Source organism: Phyllobates terribilis, unplaced genomic scaffold (assembly GCF_046119375.1).
Source record: "Phyllobates terribilis strain yellow unplaced genomic scaffold, ASM4611937v1 Scaffold_2__4_contigs__length_985480577, whole genome shotgun sequence".
NCBI lineage: Eukaryota > Metazoa > Chordata > Amphibia > Anura > Dendrobatidae > Phyllobates > Phyllobates terribilis.
In genome coordinates this window covers 338206135-338225790 of record NW_027362762.1, presented here as the reverse complement: position 1 = coordinate 338225790, position 19656 = coordinate 338206135, and the positions used below count along the sequence as shown (strand labels likewise).

Sequence of the window (19656 nt, the reverse complement as noted above, 5' to 3'; positions counted from 1 at the left end):
TCTTGGTTTTGCATAAAGTGGTTGTCCAATGCTTGGACTACTCCTTCTCACTCCCCATGTTCAACCCCAGAATAATAAAGCCTATACTCCCCTCTAGTGCCAGTCCGGTTCCAGTGATGTCCGAACTCGCGTTTCCATAGCCCAGGTGCCATTTTTATGACATGTGAGCTTCACAACCAATCATCACCAGTTTCCTTCTCCCCACCTTCAAATTCTTAAGTGAACTCTGCATCTGCCACCCACTTCATATCAATTGCTCCTGCATACCAAGGCAAGGAGAATGAAGGTGGAGGTGACTAGTCTCGGACCTTGCTTGTCATAACAATGTCATCTAGGCTCCAGGAAGGATCGTTCTGACATCGCTTGAACAGTGCCGGCCCAAGGGTATTTTTTTCTTTTTAGATGGGTGCGCACATGGAGAATAAGAAGTGGTTGTCCTACAAGTGGACAACCCCTTAAAGCTGGAGACACACTGGGCAAAATGCATGCGATATACTCGCAAGAGTCTCGCATGCCTCACCTGGCACGACCGCCAGCTCTCTGGACAGGAGTGTATCAGGTGCATGTGTTTCTGTAAAGCTGCTGACCCGATCCTGTCCAGAGAGCCGGTGGTCGTGCCAGTTGAGGCATGTGAGACTCGTGGGAGTATCTCACATGCATTTCACCCAGTGTGTTTCTGGCTTTAAAGCAACATTCCATGCTTTTTTTTTTTATTTATTGCACCACTGGAGTGGTGCTTTAAATTTAATTCCCCTGCCTCTTGTCTTATACTTACCCTCCCGACCCGTGGCTTCATCCTTTAAGTGCCGCGTCACTCCTATGGCAACATCTTTTGTATAGAAGTCCGAAGTAACCTCACAAGTGTTCAATGCAGTATGAGAGGCAGATCTAGGCTCTCGTAAAGATGTATTGATTTGTGACCTACAGCAACCCCATAAAAAACTGGAGCTGCTGGCAGATCCCAAATCTCCACTAACTGTAGTAACGCTGGAAACAGATGAAAACTGAGGCAGGTGAGTGTAAAGACTGGAGCCAGAGGCCTTGCATTTAAGCACCACTGTACTGTTAAAAAAAAAAAAAAAAAAGATAAATTGTGCTTTAAGTAATGGGCAACCCGAAATACGATCCATGATGCCTGAATCACAGGCAGCATAAAAGATACTGGCTACATTATATTGTAGATATCTTGGTTCATAGTAACTCTGTAAAGCATGCTGGTACCATGTGTCTTAGATGACAAGTGCTTGAAGCACGTCTGTCCACAGAAAGCTTCTGTACATCACACTTCAAAAACTGATAGGGAGAGACCTGTCAGTCATACAGAGCAGGACAGGGAGAATAGTTTGGGGAAGGACCTGCTGTTTGCACTTGTAATCTGAGACACGTGGTTCCCAGCATGCTTTTCAGAGTTACTAAGAAATGCTGCAACATCCTGGAGTAAGATAACACATCTGCAATATAATCTAGCCAGTATCATGTATGCTGCCTGCAGTTCGGGCATCATGGATCTGATGACAGGATCCCTTTAAAAAGGAATATTCAAAGATTAAATTGATTTACTAACTAGAAAAAAACCTATGTGAAAAAATGCAGGTAAATGGGAGAAGAAAACAGCTAAAAAATATTTAACACTATTGGTAAGGTTAAGTTCATGATATGTATGATTACAGGCATACACTAAAAAGTACTGAAAAGGACTTACTTTTGATACATATCTGTGAAAAATTCAAAATGCAGAACACGGATCAACTGGCTTAAATTACAGTTTTTCAGACTTGATAGATAAGAATGCTTCAAAGTCTGATGTTGCCTTTCTAGACCATTGTTGGTATTGATTCCAAATTGTTGTGTCCCAGTACGATACACATGTGCCCATTTCTTGTAAGAAAAAAAAAATCATGTTAGAGCATACTGATACGGCAAAGCAGCCCTATAAAGTAACAATTAAAAATAAAAAAATGGTGTTATGAAGACAGATTTTACTTACAAGATATAGATAACATACAGCTTGTTATGCCAAGCAAGCCTTTAACCCTGCTCTGCATATTGTAAAAACTATGTTTCTTTGTACTTGATGCAAAAAATATATGTTGTTTTGAGTAAAAATTTACTTGCCTGTGATTAGGTAGTATTTTCAATCAGATTTGAAATATTGGATATTAATATAATCATAATGACCCATAAAATAAATCTATAGTATCAATAAATCTAAAATCAAAAGATATTTGTTGGTTTACCTTTATATCCGGTAGCCATTTATGTGAGAACCACATTCTCAACATCTTATTTCTCTTCCAGACATTGCTAGATGTTAGAGTAGCCAAGGCTGTATCATGTTCTTCTCTTGAAGAAGCAAGAGCTATGCCCCGAAGCAAGGCCAGAACTTCTTTTTTATTTTCATGAACACCATGCACTTTTTGGTTAACCCATTCTGTCCAAGCTTTCTCCCGATGAAAGTCACACAACTTTATGTCAGCATCTAAACATAATATTTTAAAGAAAGTTACAAATTAACTAAACTATTACTTGTATCTAATATTTAAAGGGGCTGTCCTCTACTCAGCCAACCCCTTCTCAGTTTCTAAATTTACCCACAACAAAATAATACCTACATAATTTCTGGCACTGTTCCAGAGGTCAGCAATGGCTCTCCCAGTGCTTGCATGACATCCAATGTGTTCAATTAGCAACCGCTTCACTCACCCCTCCTAAGAAATCAGAAACCTGAAGTAACAGCAGTGGACACTGGATATGTCACACAATACCTCCCTGCAAGCAATGTTACAAGAGCTCCAGGAGAGACAGTGCTGAAACGGTCTCCAAGTAGTGGATAACCGTTCTAACCTATGCATGACCAAAAAAGGTCCAGAGCACCACAATAATGAAGATTTGCTTAAAAATGTGTGGGCCAGTACCCAACATTTCATTTCAAAATATCTATTTTTAAACCATTATCAATGTAACTACCTTTACTCTAAACTAACAAAACACTTATACTTATCTAGCTAACCCCCCCTTTTTTGGGGTTGAGGAGGGGGGGGGGTGGCGGCGAGGGGAGAGAGGGAATTCCTTCACTTTGTCTTGTCAAAGAACAGGATGTCACAGGAGACCAGGGTTGCAATTACATTTCTTCATCATCCCTCACCTGTACTGGAACACAATGCTATCAGGAGGAGGGGCTGCAGTTATTTACTATAGGAGTCTTGACTCTCAGCCGTCACAAGACATCCTGGATAGTGATGAGTGAACTTTGCTCGAACGTGTTTGCCCATTTCAGATTCGGCAAGAACATGGCCGATTCAGTTTGGGTTGGTCAGACAAGACCAATTTCCAAAAAAGTCAGCGAACAAAGGTTTGCTCAGTGAGTGATCGGATTAAAAAAAGCATTACTGCGTTTAAGTGATGCTTTTCTTCTACCTTCTGACTGTGTAGGATAACGGGTAGGATAGCGGGTGGGATGTGTTTGCATGTGTTTGTTGAGAGGAGGGGTGTGGGAACAGTAGTGTCAGACTATTTTTTTTCTCTTGCACGGCATTTTCTGTGTGCATGTTGCAGGTCAGCCGCCAATCAGGGCGAATAAAACATCCATAAGTTGAAGACACAAGGGCTTGTGTCATTTTATGGCTGTTTCTTTAGATACCAAAATCACGTCTGTAGGGATATAAGAAGCAGACATTTGCAGTCGCCACCATTTTCAGTGTTACTGGTTAGACACATTGCTGCTGCACTCCGTACAGCTCCATCCGCGTTACACAATTAGATAGCTAGTACTCCATCGCTTTTTAGCATTTTGTGCCGAGAACAAGTGTAATTCCTAAACCTGTGTGTGTTGCCAAAGCTGCGGTTTTTTTTGCATTCAGGAAGCGATTGCCATATCCATCAGTTTCCCCTAAAAAGGTTGAATTTGGCCTCAAACAAGTGCTTACCAAATCTGTGTGCAGAAAAGCCGAGTGGGAAATCCTGAGTAGGGATGGGTGAACTTGTGGTTTTTACCTGGGTTCGTGACTGGGGTTGCAGTGTTAAAGCAAGTTAATGGCTAATAATCAGGCTGATTATACTTACCATGTCCGCGTTATCCCGTTCAGCTGTGCCGCGACGCTGTGTCAATTCCAGGGAGAATAGTCACGTGACTTGCCACAGCCAATTACATACACCAAGATGATAAGGTGCGGCCTGGAAGTGACGGAGCGATGCGTCACACCAGGAAGAGAGAATGCGCACCCGGTAAGTATATTAACATTATTAACTATTGGCTTACTTTATCGCCGCAACCCCGGTCACGAACCCAAACAGTTTGCCCATCCCTAATCCGGAGGTCGTGGTGGAAAGGGGAAGGGGAAAAAGTTTATTGTAAAGGGGAACTAGTCTTGGTGTTGGAGGTGTATGTGGGGGTAGGTGCTACTGGTAATATTACTGAAAGCAGTAGTAACCAAACATTGGCTTATCGTCGTATCCCAAGCGAAGTGACAACTTCTGTTACTGGATGGCCTACTCCAGTCTCTGTTTGCCAGCAGCAGAGAAATACGAGTTGTGGATGAGGCCCAGAAAGAGCTTTTGCTACAGTTAATGGAAACCACTGCATCAAGTGGCCTGTCCTGTTCCTCCACCCCATCATCAAACAGTACAGTCCTCAGAGGTGGCGCCCCAATTACCCATGTGTCACACTCACAAGTCTCCAACCGCACAAATGACTGGGGAAACACAGATGACGGCTTCTGCTGAGATGTTCACACATTATATTCCATGGGCATCAGAGGTCTGCTCCAAACATACTCCAGAGGAGGAAAGCATCTGAACCGATGCCCAAAATCTTTTGCAATCTTTCTCTGGAGATAGAGGAAATTAGGTTCTAGCAGAAATCAAAACCCTGGTTGCCAGACGTTAACCCCCCGGGGTAGAGTTGATGGCGATGATGAGAGTCAGATACCTGAGGAAAACCCGCACTGTACGTTCAGAGCAGCAAGTGTAGGAGGGCGACTCATGGCGAGGAGTTGGACAACAGAGCGGATGATGAGGTTTTAGATCTGACTTGGAATGAGCCCAGAGTAACGCAGCTGACCAGCTCAGCAGAGGAGGAAAAAAGACAGATTTTGGTAAGAACTTACCTGTAAAATCCTTTTCAGCGAAGGAAGGAAGAGGGACACAGATCCATTACTAGTGGGTAGGCGGAGCTCCACAGGATAGTTCACCTCAGATTAGAAAAAAGTGACGACCGGCCCCTCCAGCTTAGACTCCTCCTACTCCCATGTCCTTCAGTCCGTACACAAGCTAAGGAAGAGCAGACAACACCAGCGGAACAACACAACCCCCTCCGAAAATTCAGAAATGCGAGAGAACAGGTTATGCATATAACAGAAAAAACACACAGTCCCAGGCACTACTCACTGGACCTGACAACTGCGATGAGCTGGCAATGCTGGAACAGAGCCCTAGATCGCCGACCCCAGCCCAGATGACCGCCATCAGAGAGGAGTCGCGCCGCATCTGGAAAACAATAATACACTTCTGCCATGGGAGGGTGCTGTGTCTCCCTTCCTTCCTTCGCTGAAAAGGATTTTACAGGTAAGGTCTTACCAAAATCCGTCTTTCAGCAGCAGAAGGGAAGGAAGGGAGACACAGATCCATTACTAGGGGGACGTCCCAAAGCAGTCCAGAACTCAAGGGTGGGAAACCGTGGCAGAATCGCCAACACCCCAACAACTTAGGCAAGCGCGCAACAAGAGCCGAAAACGAGATAAAGAGATAACCTAAAACCGCCGCCTGCAGGACCCTCCGTCCCAAGGCCGCATCGGCGGAAGCACTCACGTCCACTTTATCAAATTTAGTAAAAGTGTGAACGGAGCGCCAGGTAGCCGCCCGGCAGAGCTGCGCTGCCGAGGCCCCCTGACGAAAAGCCCACGACGAACCAACAGCTCTCGTGGAATGAGCTCGAACCTTAACCAGACAAGGCTCGCCCTTGAGCTGGTACGCCTCCAGGATAGCCGAACGTATCCACCGAGCTATAGTATCCTTGGAAGCCCGCACACCACGCCGACGACCAGCAGGAATCACAAAAAGAGTGTCCGACTTCCGAAACCCTTGCGTGATTGTAAGATAGAACTTCAACGTCCGCACCAAATCCAACGCGTGCAAGGCCCGCTCCTTTGGACTCTTCGGTTTCGGACAGAGGGAGGGCAACACAATGTCCTGATTGACGTGGAAACGCGACACCACTTTAGGCAGAAAATCGCAATGGGTACGAAGCACCACGTGATCTGAGTGGAACTCCAGAAAAGGGGGCGAGCAAGACAGTGCCGCCAACTCAGAAACCCTTCTCAAAGAGGTGACCTCCACCAGGAAGGCCACCTTCCAAGAAAGCAAGTAAAGCGTAGCTGAATCCATAGGCTCAAACGGTCCATGCTGAAGAGCCCCCAAGACTAGATTGAGCCGCCAAGGAGCCACAAACGCCCTCCGAGGCGGAAACTGACGTGCAACCCCACGAAAAAACGAATGCACATCCCTGCGCGAGGCAATAGCCTTCCGAAAAAGCACGGATAGTGCAAATACCTGACCCCGCAAGGTACCAACCGCCAGACCCTTGGCCAAACCACATTGCAGAAAAGCCAAGACGTTGGGAATGGAAAAAACCCTCGGGTTCCTTGACGATCCAGAACACCACGAATAGAAGGCCTCCCAAGTTCTGTGATAAATGCTAGTCGTAGCTGGACCTCTGGCCGCCCGCAAGGTGGCAATGACCTCGGCCGAAAACCCCCGACGGGTCAAGATCTCGGTCTCAAGTGCCACGCCGTCAAACGAAGTGACTTCAGGTCCGGATGGCGAATGGGCCCTTGGGTTAACAGGTCCGGGCGAAGAGGCAGTGGAAACGGAGGCGCCGCCAGAAGAGACCAGCATTAAATACCACGCCCTCCGCGGCCAATCCGGCGCCACCAAAATCGCCAAAATTCGTTCGAGTTTGATCTGCCGGATCACCAGAGGAAGCAAGGATACCGGCGGAAACATGTAGATCAGCTCGAAATGGTCCCACGGGGCTACTAGAGTATCTACCGCCACAGCCTCCGGGTCCCTGTACCTGGACGTGAACGTCGGAATCCTGGCGTTCAGCCTGGATGCCATCAAGTCCACTTGGGGAGTCCCCCAGCGGGAGCACAGCAGTGCAAAAACTTCCGGATGAAGACTCCATTCTCCGGGATCCACCTGCTCGCGACTGAGGAAGTCCGCCGTGATATTCAGCACTCCTGGGATGTGAATCGCGGAGATGGCTGGAACCCTGGACTCTGCCCATACCAGGATCCGAGAGACCTCCATCATGAGTCTGGAACTCCTCGTCCCTCCCTGATGGTTGATATACGCGACAGCTGTCGCATTGTCCGTCTGAATCCGGACCGGCAGACCGCTCAAAGGGACTGTCCAATGTCGGAGGCAGAGAAATATTGCTCTCAACTCCAGGATGTTGATAGGCAGAGACGACTCCTCTGACGACCAGACCCCCTGAACCCAGAGATCGTTCCAAACCCCCCCCAGCCAGTCAGGCTGGCATCGGTGGTAATGACCGACCACCGTGGGAGGAGGAAGGATTTCCCCAGGGATAAAGCCTCCGGACGTAACCACCATCCAAGAGACTCTCGCACCCTGCGGGAGATACCGACAGCGATCCAGCGAAGCCGCCAATCGATCCCAACGGGTCAGAATAAGATTTTGGAGACCCCAGGAATGAAATTGTGCAAACGGTACCGCTTCCATTGCCGCCACCATCAGACCCAGAAGGCGCATACACTTCCGAAGGGACATTGCCATCGCCAACCTCATAGCCTGGACATTGTGACGAAGGTTCGCTTGTTTGTCCGGAGGCAGGGACACCACTGCCCATACCGTGTCGAAAAGCATCCCCAAGAACAGGATTGACTGCGACGACTCCAATGACGACTTCTTCCAATTGACCAGCCACCCGAAGTCCTCCAGGTGCTGAAGGGAGAGATCGCGAGCTGTCACCGCCACCTCCGCTGTGGGCGACACAATTAACAGGTCGTCCAGGTAGGGGAGAATCGTAACTCCTTGCCTTCGATGGAGCGCCATGAGCGGCGCCAGAATCTTTATAAAAACCCTGGGCGCCGAGGCCAACCCGAATGGTAGGGCCACAAACTGGTAATGGGCCTGACCTATGGCGAAACGCAGGAAGCGCTGGTGAGCCCTGCCGATAGGGACATGCAAATAGGCGTTGCGGATGTCGATTGACACCAAGAAATAGTACTGTGACAGGGCCGCCACGACAGAGCGAAGAGACTCCATACGGAATTTCCGGGTACGAACATGAAAATTCAATTCTTTGAGGTCCAGAATGGGGCGAAACTTGTCCTCCTTTTTGGGGACCACAAAAAGGTTGGAGTAAAACCCCCTTCCCCGGTCCTCCGGCGGAACCGGAACCACCACACCCTGCTGCAGAAGAGAGTCGACCTCCCGCAGCAGTCAGCTTGGGCTTGGACGGGATGTGAGACTGACGAAACCTGTCCGGGGGTCGAGAATGAAACTATGAAATAGCCTGCCGACATAACCCGCGTCACCCAGGTGTCCGATACGTGGGACGCCCAAACCGACCCAAATTGTAGCAGATGACCTCCCACCCGAGAGCCCTCGAGTGGGTTCCTGGCGTCAGTCCGCCTTAGCGTGCTTTTTGTCAACCTCCCGTTTGTCCTGACGGAAATGTTTCCAGGGTGTACTGTATTTCTGGGTTGTCTTTCTGGAAGACGAGGGACGACCCGATCTCCAAGAGGGCTGACCGAACCGTCCCCTGGGCCGAAAGTACCGACAACCACTACCGGCACTTGACTTGCCAGATGTAGAAGCCGCTGCTTTCCGCTGCGGCAAAGCCGTATCCTTGTCCTTGGCCATCAGCTCCGTGAGGTCCGAACCAAAAAGCTGACCGCCCTTGTACGTCAGACTCCACAAACCTTGTTTGGATACTGCGTCTCCAGTCCACTGTTTAAGCCACAGTGCTCTCCTGACTGTGATGGCCGAGGATTGAGCCCTGGACAGAACCGAAGTAGTATCCCGCACTGCGTCCCTGCCATATCGGGCCGCCTCTTCCAACAGCTGGAAGAGCCTTTCCACCTCAGACAGCGGAGTCCCATCTTGCCACGCCGTCCGCAGCTGATCCAACCACCGCAGAGAAGCCTCACCAGCCCACATGGCCCCCAAGGCCGCTCGGAATCCATGACCCGCGGCCTCGTAGATGGACTTCGCCGCTAACTCTGTCCTTCTGTCCAAAGGTTCCTGTAGACTCGCCTTCCCTTTAAACAGGAAGCAAAGAAGATTTGCTCAGCTGAGACAATGGTACGTCCACTTCAGGAGAGGGAACCCAATTAGCGATAGTCTCCGTGGAGCAGGGATACGGGGCATCAAAAAACCGCATCTCCTGGAAGCGTTTATCCGGACACAGGAGTTCCTTCTCCACCGCCTCGTTAAGTTCATCGTGCGCCGGCAGCGTCGAACGAGCCCGACGCGACTCCTGATACAGCCGGGCCGACTTGCCAGGGAGCCTCGTCACCTCTTCAGACAGCTGTAACGCCTCCCGCATAGCCCCAATAAAAGAGTCCACGCGGCCCGAAAGAGAAGCAGAGCGACCCTGCCGATCCTCTTCATCAGAATCTGAGATCTCACCAGCAGAGTTTGTCGGTGATTCCGAAGCCTCCGACACTGCGCGGAGGAGACAGCGCCACCACAGGCCTGTGGCGCTTCTTGCCTCGTGACGTCGGTTGGGACTTAGCTGATACCCAATGACCCAGGAGGTCAGATAGACTGTCAATGGAGCGTGTGAGCGCCTCCACTTTAACATCACTGAGACCCACGACCAGTGTCGAACCTGATGCCGTCGAAGACCCCGGCGCATCAGATACGCGTGACCGATCCTGAAGCGGACCGGGGGAGAGGTCCGCGCCCCCTAGTCCCTGATACGACATGCCCCCACACAGTTGCGAGCGTCGCAGATAAGGCGGTAATAACCCCTTACAATGGGTACAGTAACCGAGGATGTGTGATTCCGCTACCACAGCCTGTTCCTACACAGAAAATCACCAAGCACTGAAGGGTTAAAGCTCCTCCTTAGAGGGAGAAGAGCTACCCCAGCTGCCTGCAGAGCAAAAGTTAACCTAACAGACTAGGGTGATTCACCCTCTGATCCCAGAAGCATGCACATCCAGAAAGGGTTAACTGCCCTGATGAGGCCAGACCCCGTTCAGAAGGGGTTAGCGCTGCTGACCACGCAATACACCTTTGACTTAAAAGGACAGAGATGTGCGAGTCCCAGAGCCTCCTCAGCAGAGGTAGCAGCGCCGGATATAGCACACCCTGTCTGCCTTAACAGGCCAGCAGTAAGGTGCTCTGCGCTGCAATAGTGAGAAAAAGGAATCTTCTGCCTTAAAAGGCAGAAGTGACTCACCAGCTGGCCGCGGTGACTGCTCTTCCCGGTGTCTGGTGGTGTAGAGAGCAGGGAGCAGGAGGCGCTGCACGAAGTATGGACGCCTTCAGAAGGACCCGGAAGAAGAAGGGGCTGGGTCAGCTCCAGCGCACGCTTCCTGCCTGAGACTAAGATGACAGGCAGCAGAGAGGCGCGAAGCCACGCCCCACGCCGCATACTAACGGAGTCCGCGGCTCCTCCGTCCCTGCTCCCCTGCTAGCAGAGAGTTACACAAACGCCGTATGCAGCGGTGATATCCTTCCTGCAAGGACAAAACAGCAGTCACCACTTGTAACAGTGGCTGCCGCCGCAGCCGCTGAAGCACTCAGACCTTGAGAGCACTTACCCAGCTGAGCGCCACAGGGACCCCCAGGGATATGTGGCGCCGTGGCCCTTTGCTCCCCCCCACGGCGGAGCGTGCAGGGACCCCACAGAAGCGGTGTGCGTCTCCGCCAGGGAGAGCCCTGTATCCCCCGGGGCCGGCAGGCTTCTGCGGGGACCTCCTTAGGGGGTACGCAGATCTGCCAGGGGAGGGTCAGGGGTCCCAGCAGCGCCGAGACCCCCTGAGACCTCTAGACCACGGGGGGTCCAGGTCTCCGGAAATGATAAAAGAAATTTTTTTTCTGAGGAGCTGCCAAGGCAGCGACTATCCTCTGCGACCTCAAATTTTAGACTGAAGGACATGGGAGTAGGAGGAGCCTAAGCTGAAGGGGCCGGTCATCACTTTTTTCTAATCTGAGGTGAACTATCCTGTGGGGCTCCGCCTACCCACTAGTAATGGATCTGTGTCTCCCTTCCTTCCCTTCTGCTGCTGAAAAGGAGGTTAGGTAGTGTGTCACCCTGGCCTGGATGCCACAAGTGTAATTAAAGCTGTGTCTGAGAGCAAGGGGGAGGTTCTCTAGTCAGGGGAACATTAGCATGCAATGCCTCCTGTCTCAGGCCAGTAGGGAGAGCTGGCTGCCCCTATAAAAGCTGGTACTGGGGGCAGGGTTAGGGAGAACTTGATGGCCTGTCTCAGCACTGAGACTTGTCCCAGAGCAGAGCAGGGACAGACAGTTGCACTGCACCTAAGAGGAAGTGTGGCAGGAGGAGAGCCACAAGCCAGAGACAAGAGGCGAAGCAAGCCTGTCTTGGCAGATAAGAGACTGACTTTACCAGACTTTGGTGTCTGAGGCTGGGAGGATTCTACATCCTCCAGCAGAGAACCAGTCCGCAAGGGACTGTATATTCCTTGGCCTAAGAAGCCTGGAGGCCCTGCCACAACCGAAGGGACCAGTAAAGCCGTACAAGGCTGGGAGCAGAAAGGAACCCACGTCGCAGGCCATACAGGCGAGAATACACGGAAAGCTCGGAAGCGTGGGCTGTTACCCTATAACGAGGAGATAGCCAGAAGGAGCGCAGAAAGCACGGTAGGCCTACAACCTCACCCTGACCAGGGCCAATTTCCCCGTTGCTCTCAGACATCCAGGTCCCCTCCTAGCTGGGACTGTTTATGGGTCAGTTTACCTATTTTAGTAAAGACCCTGGACTGCAACTTGTTGTCTGTGTGCTCCTTGCTCCTCCAGCACTATCGGCACCGGGACTCTCACTACCATTGCTCCCACCATCCATTATACTGCCCTGGGGCCGCACTCTTCCCGTGGGGAGTCACACCATCCCAGCTGCATATATCATCAGCCCCAGCGGTCTGCCCTGCAGCGGCGGTTCCTAATGACCGCAAATCCACGGGTGGCGTAGTCGGACATTATCAGCAGAACGTAGCAGACTACCATTGGCCTGACCACCCTGAGCCACGGAACCGGGTTGCCACTACTACTCCCATCGTTCCCCCTATTGCCCGGATCCGAGTGCCCCAAGGCCCAGGGGGCGAGTCAGTAGCATGTTCCCACAGAGACTGAGGGCTGCAAGCCCGACAAGCGCTGCATCCTCAGCCACAACTGTTTCTCTGGACTGATTACAGACACCGAGCACACCACTTGTTTGTAAACCCACCAGAACATCTCAGCCTGCACCTCCTTCACAGTGCAGCAGTTTGTCGGGTACATCCTAATCCACCCTCTGTCAGTACAGCAGCCAGCCCTCAGTCCCGCAGGTGTGGTCATTGAAAAGATTATTTTATTCAACACATCCCGTTTGAAGTTGACCATCTCCCATTTGTTGGCCACGGAAATGCTGGTGGATATAGATGGTTGCTGCAAGCTGATGGCCGTTGCAGACACCTATTATCAGTTTCCCAATCGCCACTACTTTTCAAAGAAAGCTGTGCCTGCGATACATTAGCATGTCGCAGACATTACTTGTACCTTGAGAAACACTGACAGGGTGCATATCACTACTGACACCTGGACGAGCAAATATGGCCAGGGGCGTTACATCTCCCTCACTGGCCACTGGGTGACTCTGGTGGCTGCGAGGCCAGGCGGGGGATGGGGCTACTCCAAGTCTTGTGGATTTCAAGACTTGGGACAAACTTCTGCCTGCACCTCTTCATCCAATGCTTCTGCCTCATCCAACTCCTCTAGGGCCTCCAGCTGCACCCTCGACTTCTTCCTTAATGTTGTAACAGTTCAACTCCCCCCTTCCCCCCAACTCTGTACTGCACTGCCAGGGCTCTCCGCCATTAGGCAGTGTTTAAATTAAAATGCCTTGGAGATGCAAGTCACACAGCTGAAGAGTTGTAGACAGCTATGCAAGCCGAGTTTGACCAATGGATGTCTTTGCTAAACCTGGAGCCAGGGAAGGCAGTGTGCAAACCTGGTGGTGGCTCTACACTCATGCCTTGCTCACATCCTCAACCTTGTCCAGCAATTCCTACGCCACTATGCCGGCCTGGATGAGCTGCTTCACAAGGCACGGTCGCTGTGTGCTCACTTCCGCCATTCTCACCCCACGGCTCATCTACTAGCATCGCTACAGAGGTCTTTTGGACAACCGGTTAACCGTTTCATATGCAATATGCCAACACAGTGCAATTCCACTCTGCACATGTTGCAGCGACTGTGGCAGCAGCGACAAGCCCTGGCATAGTAAAGATGCGTATAGTGACTCAAAGCAAGCTGAATGTGGTGCAAATGAATGTTCCAGAGTGGGCACAGAACAAGGACCTCTGCACCCTCCTTCACAGTTTCGAAATGGCTACCAAGATGGTTAGCACTGACGATGCAGTCATCAACATCACTGTTCCACTCATCTACATGCTGGAGAAAACTTGGAAAAATCTACAGGATGAGGTGGTGGTACCACAGGAAGAGGAGGAGCAAGAATAGGAGGACGTGGAAAGGGGATGAAGATCTCAAAAGGTCCGGACTCTAGTCACACAGCCAGGTGGCATGTCAAGGTGGAGTAGAGCGACAGAGGAGCTAATGGTACCAGACAAACTGGTGGTGAAGATGCAGGAGCTGAGGAACAAATGGAGGAAGATGAGGATGAAGAGGTGTTGGGCACAGAACAGTCAGGAGATAAGGAAGAAATGATTTCCCTTTCTGTTGTCCCAGGTTGGCGGGAGAGAACGGAGGAAGCAAGTGGAAATGTTCTCTCTCCGCAACACAAGGACTTGAGCCTCATGTACACAGACACATGAGCGCCTTCTTGCTGCACTATCTGCAATATGATGCCCGTATTGTTAGGATTTGAATTAACGACAAATAATGGCTTGCGACACTGTTGGATCCGCGGTTCAACAGTAAGTTTAGACAGATACTTCCTGCCCTGGACAGGGACGCATGCTGGAGTAGCCAAAAAAAAAAAAAAAAGCTGCTTGTATACAATCTTAGGACTGATTTTCCCCAACACAGTACTGAGGGACACCGTACGCATGACAAATCTACACTAACAAACCGGGGGGACGTTGAGTCGTCACCATACATTGCTTCTGCTAATGTTTGTGTCAGCAATTTCTTGGAAACGTTTCACCAATTTTTTCAACCAGCCTATCCACCAGTATAAATGAGTACAATTTTGACACGTAGTGAACGATTGGAGAGGATGGTGCAGGAGTATCTAGAGTTCAATATCCATGCCATTGGCAGGAAGGGAGAAGTTGGACCCTTTTGCATTTTGGGCTTCAAAAAAATGGAAGAATGTCCTGAGCTTGCCAGTCATGCCTTGGAGGTTTTGTCATGTCCGGCAGCAAGCATTTTTTCAGAACATGTCTTCAGCGCTGCTGGCGACATCCTGACGGATAAGCACATCCGACTGTCCCCTGAAAGTGTAGACCACCTAACTTTCATCAAGATGAAGTCATAGATCTCCAAGGACTTTTCCACCCCAGTAGTGGACTGCTCTGAGTAGACAATTTACTTTTCAGTATGCTGCATTGATATTGCCATTCTCCAAATTTTATTGTGGGCCACTTGATGCCATTTTGGTGGTACCTGGCCCTAATTTTTTGAAATGTGGAGACTCGTTTTGGGGGTTTCCTTGTCTGTTTCCTGTATTTAGCAGGGCTGAGCACCATGCCTACATCTGAAGCTTGAAATACTGGGCCAGGCCTTTTCCATGCATGCATAATGATGAAAATTTTAACTCTGGAAAATAGATGGCACTTTTCCTTGTGTCTGTCCCAAATTTGAGCTGTGTTTGGCAGCTTTTGTGCCCATTATAATGTGTTTTGTAGACCCTTGATTTTGCCTCCTTTTGTTTTCAATGGGATTCAGAAGCTCGGCGAACTGTTCATCGAATAGTGCAAGTTCGACGAACCGAATTAGAGTGTCACGCGTGGAGCAATTCACGTGGACTGCGGAGCAGACAACATGTGACATCGAGCTTCCAAAGGCTCGCCCATCTCTAGTCCTGCATCTTGGGTGAAGGAAGGTGTCAGAGGTGAGAACAGCACCAACAATCTGCTTCTGTCACCACCCTCAAATGAAGTCAAAAGGAGCGTAGATAAAAGCAATCAGTGACACTAGAAACATCCTGTGATAATAGTTTGTTTGAGGGTGGTGATAGAACCTGTGGACTAGTGCTGATGTCACTGACTTGTATGTCTGGTCCCTGAAGAAGTAATGTTTCACAGTTAGAAGCTATAAAAACAAAAGATGGCACAGTACTGGCCTCTCCCGCAGCTTCTATCAACATGGATCCTGGATGTCCTCAGATACAATAAACTACATAAAGTAACTGCAGCCCTGTCTCCTGTTCCATTAGTGATGGATGTTGCTGAAAAGTGAGTGCATCCACACGCATCTTTCAAGGACTGTAACACTCTTCTCAATCCAAATACTACGGGAAGCAAAAAAAAATATTTATATAAAAATGTAGGGATTAGAGTGATAAGTGTAAGGTCTTGTGTAAATAATGTTAGTGACAAATGCTTGGGATGTTAAAAGATAACCTTTTATAAAGTTTTTTTTATCTTAAAATTACCTGCAAATACTTGTGCGATGGCATTTATTTCTTCTAAGCAAAAGTCAAGCATGAAACAAGATGGGTTCCAAGTTGGATTCCAGTCCTTAATCATTTTCAAAGCTTCTATGATATATTCAGTCCGTTCCTGTTGAACCACAAAAGCAGCTACCACAGTATAGCACACATTTGTGCGTACACAAAGAAAATATAAAGGTAGTGCATATCTTGTTGTCCTGTAAGTGGCATCAAGCAGTGTAATACTATTACCATAGGTTGAAAGGAGTCTTTTTTGCCAGTGTCTTTGATAGCACAAAAGAAATTTTTGCTCATCTTGGTCTTCCCCCTTTACAGAATGAGGACGACAATAAATGCTGGCTCTATTATCTTCTTGTTGCCACTTAGAAACCAAATCCAATACCTTGCTTTGGTCAAACACAGAGGTAGTGGTCCCTTTAGAAGTTCGACCCATTATATTTGTGATGTCCTTCAACGTGGGATAATATCTTCGTCTTGAGGATTGTGGAAGATCAAGCCCTGTGAAGAGCTCTTGAACGACAAAATGCTCCACGAGTTTTTTGATATCTCTTTTTTTACGAATACCACTCTGGTAAAGCTCCAAAATTTTGTCCACAACTCTTGGGTCGATTTTTTCACGGATATTAGCTACCTAAAAAATAATTACAACATTTTTTTTATCAGTCATATAAAAAACAAACTTTATATCGAATCCAGAATTAAAGTAAACACAACAAAATCTCATATTAACTTACATACAGATGGAAGATATGGATCAGATGGTTATCATCTGATTTAAGCTAGCTAGAAAGTGTCAGATAGGTTACTGAGCAGTCAGAGATGGTTGGGTCTGACTACTCACAAATCCACAGCCTGGGGTGTGATATGGTGGACAAACTCCAAGTGAAATTCATTATCTGTATTTGTAGAGGTAAGAATTCCGCGGTGTCATGCTCCATGTTTTTTTGTGTGCTGCTTTAACCTTGAAATGCCATTGTTAGGACTGTGTATCCTGTCTTACTGCAAAGAAACCCTTTTTATTTTTTATTGTTTGGGGATCACTTTATGGTGCTTTAATAAAGCAAACTGGACATTTTAAGTCGCTTCACGTGCCTACCTCAACCGCCACAATAATATAATATATACAGTACTAACAATTGAACCCTTCTACGCCCGGGTGGCGAGCATTTTTATTGGTATATGGTCTCCCATGCTGGTATGTGCTGCCCCCCTCCTGTCTCCACCATCCTATCCCGGTATGCGTGGCACCCCTCATCCCCCAATCCCGGTATGCGTGGCCCCCCTCACACCCCAATCCCGGTATGTGTGGCCCCCTCATCCCTTTCACGCTGTACACAAAAAAAAAAAAAAAAAACACACTTATATTCACCTTTCTTCCCTGTGCTCCAGCGCTGCAGCGTCCTGTTCTGCCGCAGGCCGGGGGAGGAGTGCGGCACCGGAGCACAGCGCTGTCCGGCGCCATTTTGCTGAACACTGCAAATGTGTCTTCAGTAAAATGGTGCTGGATAGCGCTATGCGCATGCACCAATCCAACACCTCACTCCTGCCCCCGGTCTCCGGCCAGAAGAGAGGCACCGTGGCAACGCTCCTCCCGGTCAGGTAAGTATGTCAGTATGGCGCCAGAGATCGCAGTATGCGTTGTGTCTACGCATACCGCGATCTCCAGTGCCATACACTCCTCTTACCTGTAAAGGGTCCATGCCTGCTTCTGTCTGGAGCCAGACTGAGCGTCATGCATGCGCAGTCAGGATAGAGATAGAGACACATATATACATGTATATTATACACAGTCACACTGTGGCGGTTGAGGTAGGCACGTGAAGCGACTTAAAATGTCCAGTTTGCTTTATTAAAGCACAATAAAGTGATCCATTAAGTGATATGAATTTTTTAGCAAGAGGTAGACTTATGAGGGCCACTTGTGTTGGCACATTATAAGTATGTCCATTTAATATACTTTATTTGGAAGCCAAATAAATCTAAAAGGATAATTATGTGCAATGTAGAAAGAATGACAGATGTAGAATTACATGAAGAACACGGCAGCCAATCACACAGCTCATCCGCTCTAGCACTGTAGATATTGTTTAACACAGGTACTATAGTAAATGGCGACCAAATTGGTGAAAGGGAACCACCCATTAGATAGTTATGAATAATAATCCATATTATGATATAAAAAGTTTTTAAAGACAATATGGACATTTTTTGATAAAGGTGGGTTGAATCGGTGATCTAACCTCCAATTGTCAACATGTTTTGAAACACAATCCATTACCTCTCCAGCTATAGGGTGGTTTCTATGCTCTGACAGTTTTGGAAACTGAACAACATAACAGTGTAAAACTTTGTTGTCTTTTGTAATCTCTTGATTCATTTTTTTAGATGCCATTCTTTTGTGCCAAGCTGTGTTTCTTGTGATCTAAAAAAACAAAAAAAAAAAGAAAAATACATAGATGTAGTTTCCTTTCTCTTGACTATTTTGTGAAACTAAGCCATTTTATAAAAAAGTTAAAAGGAACATTCACATATTAGAAACTAATAGTTGAGGCATCAAGCAGTGCTCAGCATTAAAAAAAAAAAGATAAATGGACTAAAATGTGGCTCAAAATTGTAACTATAAAAAATAAAGCTTTGAGAAAACAAGACACACTCAGCCACAAATATGTCAAATTATAAATGTGGTGCAAGGAATTAATTAAAACACAATGTAAAATTTGTTTATTGGGAGGAGGTTACACATCAACTTTGTTACATACCTGAAAATCCGGATATCTTATGATATGATATACATATATTTTGGCAGGACAATCCATTTTTTTAGTGGCCTGGATTAGCTTTCTACATTTTATGTAACCATGATCACCAGTCTGCAGGAAGAGCATGGAAATTTTACAAAGATTAAAACCAAAATATTTTCAAAGACAAAATATCCAAATTCTCTCATGTGACATTGGGGGAATACATGACCTTTTGTTATTGTTGGTGGCCACTAGGAGGTAAGGCATTCTTCAGGGAGGAGGAAAGGGGGGGGGGTGAATTCATAATTTTTGGAAAAACCATGATAAATGTTACATAAACTAAAAGCATAAATTTTAAAACCGTACACGGAAGTACCCATATAGGATGTTTATCTAGAGCAGTACATTTTCAGTATGTAATAGATGTAAATAGGCTAATGTGTAGATGCATTATGGGTAACACATGACTTGTAACGCAATTTGACTGCACATCAAACCTGCAGGTCTGTAAATAGCATTAGAAATCATGATGACAGCTTACCTTTAAATAACAAACAGTAATAGTATGCTTATAAATGTCATTACCTTTTTATATATCATCTTCATATTAAGTGGATCCATAATTGATTGTAGTGCAATCTGATGTACTGTGCTGATTGTAGTGTGGTCATCTCAAAGAAACTTTGTAGGAAGAGGGCAGGAAGATGTAGGACAAGCAGATTTGACTGAGTGAATGGTGTTTCCACTGTAATTGAACAGCTTGCCCACCGCACACCAGGTCATAACATGGACGTCAGACATATTGCCATCCGGAACCAGAGACAAAGAAGACTTAACTACGATGCAAGTTCAGATTGTGTGTCTTGTTTATCATTTATAAAGGTTTAATGTTATATATCAAATGTACTGAGTATATGAGGGGTCGGCATGTATTATTCTGGACATGGTGTGTAGTATTTATGAACTTTGAAGTGTACTATGTGGTCAGTATACATTAATAATTCTGTTATCTGTTTATAAAGGTGTAGTTTTAATTTGGAGTCTGATTATCTAAATTGAGTTTATGATCTGGAGCATTTTGCC

General features: G+C 47.7%; 2 protein-coding genes across 5 annotated transcripts in view; one reads left to right on the top strand and one right to left on the bottom strand.

Moving 5' to 3' along the window:
* Positions 1 to 19656, top strand: part of TMEM131 (transmembrane protein 131) — a 255588-nt gene that overhangs the window by 62955 nt on the left and 172977 nt on the right. The window lies entirely within an intron of this gene.
* LOC141208395 (uncharacterized) lies at positions 1520 to 19575 on the bottom strand. Its single transcript, XM_073664553.1, has 6 exons — positions 19159 to 19575; positions 18592 to 18702; positions 18111 to 18254; positions 15815 to 16463; positions 2238 to 2479; positions 1520 to 1878 (listed from the first exon to the last, which is right to left on the bottom strand). Exons 1-6 carry the CDS (start codon positions 19192 to 19194, stop codon positions 1699 to 1701), a joined length of 1362 nt encoding a protein of 453 aa, XP_073520654.1. The 5' UTR covers positions 19195 to 19575; the 3' UTR covers positions 1520 to 1698.

Coding starts and splice junctions, on each gene's coding strand:
- LOC141208395 (XM_073664553.1), bottom strand. CDS start 19,194: ATGGATCCACTTAATATGAAGATGATATATAAAAAG. Junction 18,255..18,591: donor TAAGATATCCGGATTTTCAG/GTATGTAACAAA, acceptor TTGTTTTTTTAG/ATCACAAGAAACACAGCTTG. Junction 16,464..18,110: donor ACCACCCTATAGCTGGAGAG/GTAATGGATTGT, acceptor ATTATTTTTTAG/GTAGCTAATATCCGTGAAAA.